General features: G+C 41.5%; 1 protein-coding gene across 1 annotated transcript; it reads right to left on the bottom strand.

Moving 5' to 3' along the window:
* Window positions 1-5,640: 5,640 nt before the first annotated feature.
* On the bottom strand, window positions 5,641-6,237 carry LOC122665532. The gene has a single exon (XM_043861685.1). It carries the CDS (start codon window positions 6,235-6,237, stop codon window positions 5,641-5,643), a length of 597 nt encoding a protein of 198 aa, XP_043717620.1.
* Window positions 6,238-6,409: the final 172 nt, after the last annotated feature.

Below are 6,409 nucleotides of genomic sequence, written 5' to 3'. Positions count from 1 at the left end.
ATAAGGTATATTTAGGCTTTATATTGGGCTTGACGTATTTCAGTTGGATAAATTTTTTATGGACTAAATTAAATTATATTAAATAAGGGTTTTGTTCCATATGTACCCATCTGAATTTTCGTAAGAGTATGGAGGTCAGTACTGTTAGTATATCATAGTAGAAGAGGTGAATGTTTACGAAATGCTCCATTACTGACATACTCCAAAACATTTATCTGCTCCATTACTGATATGCTCCATTTTGCTTCATTTACCTCTTAGGAGACATGTCACACCCCAAACCACCCCCTGGGAGGATTTAGGCAAGTGACCGGATATCCTACGACATCCACCAATCCCCAAGTATCTAGAAACAGTATTTACACGTCACAAACCGCATATTGAGGTTAAAAGATAATAAAAGAATATCAGAGTGCAACGGAAGATCGAACTATCCACAGATGATTTATATCATCAATAATAAAATCCCCAGTACCTATGTTATACCGTATGCATATCCATTTATGTTCAATAAGTACATTGTCTTAGTAATTACACTTCTTGAAAGAAAGAAACTTAAATAATAACAAAATCATCGCTAAGCAATGAGATGAGGAAGATCTAAAATTCCATCAATAGCTTCCTCGCCTATTGGCAAACCTGTATCTGTAAAATCAACTAAAAGAAAATATACAAGAGTGTGAGCTCCACCGAGTCCGTGAATGAAATATAAACCATGCATGCACATGCAAGAACAACTAAATGAGTCCTACATGAGGTGCAATTCATTTTATTTATTAGCCACCTAAAATCACAACTAAGGTAGGTTAGTGCTACTACAATCCCCAATACATGTATCCCTGGTGTGGGATTGATTACCCCTTCCTGTGATACACCCATTGAGTTGTCGGAGAGGACCAGTCAGCCCCAGCGCACTAGTCCTTGGTCAGCCCGATCAGCCCTCTGTGATTAACATGTGGGGTAACCGTTGGTATTTAGCTCAATTCTTTTCCCTTTTATTTTTGGATTTTATTGTGGCATAAAGCCCGGCATATAGCTCATGATTTAATTGTGGTTAATGCTCGGCATATAGCTAATGATTTAGTTGTGGCTTAACGCCCGGCATATAACTCATGATTTAGTTGTGGCTTAAAGCCCGGCATATAGCTCTTGACATTAATTATGGCGTAAAGCCCGGCATATAGCTCCTGACATTAATTGTGGCTCCCACAGGCATCCAACACTTTAACCCCTGTTGGCAAGGGTGCGTAGCATGGGTGATGAAACTCTAGCCCCATGTCTATATGGCATCGTATGAGTCAGGCGGTGTCAACCATATCTCATAATACGGGCTACCACAGGCCTCATTTCCAAGCCGACTACGACATCTAATCTAGCAATTTCACGTACAAGCATTATCATACATTTCCAATGTTCATCAGATAAGATTCAGAATTTAAATGAGAATATAAAACAATTTAAAATAATTAAAGACAGTAAACATTGTTGTTGTTGTCATGACCCATCAGTCATGTTATACCTACACTCATGGTGTAATTCCACTCACCTTGGTTTGATCCTACTGGTTCAGATGTTTGTTCAGTTTCGATCGGTATCTGGCTGTGCACCTCGAGCATGGAAACAAATCCTAAAGTAATAAATCAGAAATATGTTATTTTAATTATTCAAAACTATTTTGGATAACCCAGTGTTAGTCTAGGGTCCTAGGTCTAACTCGGTGCTCAGTCCGAGATCACCTTGAATTCTCTGGGCCTTGCACTAGGCTTTAGGCCCATGTCCCGGTACATCATCCGAAGAATGTGGCTTAGGGTCAATATGGTATTTTACCACTGTAATACATAGTTCTAGGTCACAATAGTCTTACAACACAGTCCCTAGGTCAGCAGTGCTACAGGACCAACACAGACAGGGTTTTCAAGCCCTGCGGAGCCCACTTGGGTACCCAAGGTATACATAATTATGGTCAAATGTGAGGAGGGATATTTTGGTCATTTTTCACCTCCTTACACTATTTATAGTCCATATGTGGAGGTCCCCCAAGTCAAATCAGCAAAACAGTGAATTTTTCATTCACTGGGTGATGCCACTGGGTGATGTCTGCATCGCCCAGTGCCATTACCCAGAGATTGCAAAACCGGAATCATGCTGAGAGTCCAAGGTTTTGAACCATGAGCAGTGCATGGATCCTCTCCTCATGCATGTTAGGTCATCTTGGACCCCCACGGGTATACTTAGCACTGGTCCATGTGGATTTTCACCTGGGCCCACCACTTGGTTGCCAGAAGCTACCCAGACAGCCTAGTAAATAGTAACCCAGCATAGCTTCAGCTGCACGCTATGGTTTTGGCTGCATGCAAAGCTGGTTTTAGGTATAAAATAGTAATCTAAAGCTGCTACCACCTAGGGTTAAGTTCCATGTAGCCAGGGCATGCAATCAGGACTCCAAATAGTCAAATAACAGTGCATCTGGCAGTGCAGCCATGCACAACCAGATTTTGGCTTCAAGAATAGCAAAATAGATCTGTATTTTTACTCAAATATCTTAGATCTTCCATGCTCCATGCTTGCATGGCAGATCTGGAGCAGTTCTAGGTAGTTCCAAGCTGTTCTGGGCTGCCGGTGGCCAAAAATCCATTAAAACCACAGAGATCTAAGAAGAAAAATAGTAACAGCAGGTTTATTACATGAAAGATGCTCAGATCTTACATACAACAGGTTTGCATGTTAGATCTGAGGCAGAACAAGGCAGCCCCCAGCTGTTCTAGGCTTTCCTTGGCTAGATCTGCCTCTATAAGGCATAGATTCAAAAGAGGAAACAAAGAACAGCAGTAACAACTTATTAGGGTAAGGATTATACCTGAGTTTTTGGTCTGAGTATGTTTCTGGAACCGAGTTTGGGTGCAAGGTATGCACTCCCTCCTTCCTTCCTCTTCTTCTCCTTCCCTTCTTCCTCCTTTCTCTCTCTTTTCCTTCTCTTTTTCTCTCTTTTCCTCTGCTCCACGGTTTGAGCAGTGTAAGGGCTCTAAAATGAGGCTAAGGTCTCTATTTATAGACCAGCCCTCAACTAAGGTCTTTTTGGCAGCTTAGGCCCATTCCAAGAAAGTGTTTCTAGACTGATTCTCAGTGATTCCGGGCTCTCTGGTGGGGTCCACAGTGATCCAAGAGCAGGAGGTGGTCCCTCAGACTCCCTTCAACCTATGGGGGTGTTCATGGCCAATAGGGGTGGTCCCCACACATCTTCAGATTAAAATACTTCATTTTCCCACTCTGGGTGATGTCTTTGGGTGATGTGTGCATTGGCCAGTGCCATTGCCCAGAGATTTCATCTGCAGAATTATTTGGATTGAAATGAAATTTCAGTCCATTTAGAGACATAATTGGATCATGATTCCTTCTAAGAAAATGAAGCCCTATGAATCTATTTTTTAGAAAAACTAGAATCAAAGAAAATGAATGTTGGATTATGGAGTTTGTTATTTTTATTACACAAAGGTCAACCTGTCAAGACAGCATGACCCGATTTTGACAGCAACTTGAGCTAAACTTTTAACTAACTTAGAGACATAACTAGGTAATGGTGTTTTCTAACAAAATGCATCCCTATGAGTATAGTTTCTAACAAAATTGGAACCAACACAAATGAAGTTCTAGTGATGGAGTTATATCATTTTAACTAAGAGAAGGTCAATTTATAAATTAGCAGAATTTGTCATTTATGTTGGAATTTAAGATGTATGTATGGAATTGGGTTCTCATCATCCAATCAATCATTAAAATTGATGTTTGGCTTTAAAAATGTTTTATCTAAAACATTCAAGTTAATGAGGGTCATCATTGGTTTAGCCTAGAACTAGGATTTAAGTCCAAGGGTCCTAGAATCAAGGGATGGTACCTTCCTTAGCCAGTACATTTGGTGGTCAGCTGTACAGTCACAAGGAGTTGGTGTTTGCCTTCTTAATGGTATGTAGGTCCTCACCAATGGGGCTAACTCATTATGTTCAACCTCGGGTTCAATGCACCATAGTATACTGGTAGCCTTGACCTCGAATTCTGGGCTTTCAACAAAAATTCCAATTAGCACCTATTTTTGGACAGGGGTTCTACATTCCCCCAACCTTATAAAAATTTCGTCCTCGAAATTGAATGTGTCTAGTGATTCAAGCGGATAAGGATACTTCGACCGCCTTTCATCTTCTCATCAACCGGACATTCCTTGATAATCCACAGTACCTTTACAACAAGATAATCCAGTTGTGGAGATTGTGCTTCTCACATCCTACATTCTCTTCGGGTTTCTCTTGATAGGTCATAGCGGCAGCGAGCCTAAGTGGTTCTTAAGTCAAGACATGAGTCGAGTCCGGGAGGTACTTCCTTAACATTGATGCATGGAACACGTCATGGACTTCTGCCAATCAGTGCGCCATTGGTCATAATTCTCGGATTCAACTCCCCTTTCATATTGAACCACATTACCCTTTTGGTTGGTGATTCCTAAGGAAATACTTGATTGTCTATGATGTAATTCAGACCCTTTTTGTCTTATGTCGGCATTGCTCATTGCTTCTATTGAGTTATAAAGATTTGGTCCTCAAAGAAATCCAACTCTCGACAAGTTATCCAAATTACTCGTGGGTTGATTGTTCTAAGGTTCAACTTGATCTTAAGGGCCTAAGGAAGATTGAACTTCCAACATATACCTCAAAAGAAGTCAAATGATCGAACTACCCCCGCATATTTTGCCTAATAATCTATACTTCTACGGCTTTGGGTTATGTGGTATAAGTCTTCACCATCTTTCCTACATGGCTCTTCTTATGAATACTTTAACTTCTAGTTTCCCAATATCTAGTCTCAACTTTAGGATGAATTGGGATATTGATGGAATCCCTATTGTTCACTCCCAATAACGGAGGAGACATTCGGTGACCCATTATCCCCTTCATACCTATTGTCGAGCAAGGTTTTGTCGGATCCTTTAGTTCCAGTTTCATCTTGATCTTGGTTGTTCTATTCTTTTGGTTTGCGGTATAATGCTTTACCAAGACCTAACTACACGCCTATAGTCTTTTATCATCCTCCCAGAATCTACATACGATTATAGAATTTCCAAATGGATAGGGCCCATAATCTTCATTTAATTTCACAACGTTTCAATTGACAATGCTAACCACCAAGTTGTGTTCTAAGTTCTTCGAAGGCATCCTCCTCTTACCAGTAAATTTAATAGAATAATGGAGTGTGATGCACGACAATCAAAATAATACTCGAACAGGTGAGAATGATATGGGTAGAGTACCTGTTATTATTCCGAATTTGCCTCAGCTTCCCTTGTGTCCAAGGCATGTACTTGTTTTTGGACTCCATTGCTTTGGGACGGGAAAAGTCGAGTAGTAGGTGGATCTCGTTGTGGCACATGAAATCTGCGATGATGACAATCCCTAGCCATGTGTTCGTGCTGCTTGATACATAGCATCGGTTGTTCGACTTAGACGATCGGGGCACAGCCGTAAATTATGCCAATTGGCTCGAAGCATGGCGAAAATACTATGTAGGCTGTTCGAATGCTAGATGAATGGGTTGATATGCTTGACCCATTTTAAGCCCACGGTTCTGTGCCAGGCTAGGGCTTAAGCTAGATCCTTAGAAGGTCTCGTTGGGCCACTCTAAATTTTGGAAGGTATTAAGCCCCTTACCTAGCCCCGTTAATACTGTGGTCCCCTCATTCAGTCTATCCTCTATCGTCTTGGCTTTATCGACCATCTGTGCATAGGTTTGAATATCCATGACTGACAGGATGGACCCGATCTCAAGCTTGAGCCCCTTTTCAAATTTCTTCGTTTTGCTAGCCTCCCCCTTCATATGTTCTGGTGCAAAATGGGACAAATCCTCAAACTGCTGTTGGTAATCTAACACTGTCTTCGATCCTTGTACGAGGGCAGAGAATTCAGCTTCCTTCTTATCTCTGAAACTCTCAGAAAAATAATTCTTAAAAAAGACTTCCTTGAACTGCTCCCAAGTGGGGTTGGGATGAGTCGCCTCCAAATTTGGTCGCGTCGACTTCCACCATGCTTCAGCCTCATTCTGCAACTGGTACCCGACGCATATCAACTTTTGGGCATCGGTACATTCTAATACAGCGAAGGCTTTTTCCAAAGCATTAATCCATCTCTCCGGTTCCATCGCCTCCGGGCCAATCCTGGAAAAAGTGGCCGGATGAAGTTTCTTGAACCTCTCCATCACCCTAGCAGTGGAGTTATCTATGACATGCTGAGGCACCGAAGGTGGAAATTACGGAGGCTGATTGGGTGGTGGCATCGCTTGTTGTTGCATCATGGTCGTAAACTAAGTAGTCATATGGGCCAGCATTTCTTGTTGTTGTTGTGTGATCCACATCATGTTTGCTACGATG

This window comes from Telopea speciosissima, chromosome 6 (genome assembly GCF_018873765.1).
Source record: "Telopea speciosissima isolate NSW1024214 ecotype Mountain lineage chromosome 6, Tspe_v1, whole genome shotgun sequence".
Taxonomy (NCBI): domain Eukaryota; kingdom Viridiplantae; phylum Streptophyta; class Magnoliopsida; order Proteales; family Proteaceae; genus Telopea; species Telopea speciosissima.
This window is presented reverse-complemented; position numbering and strand designations above follow the sequence as displayed.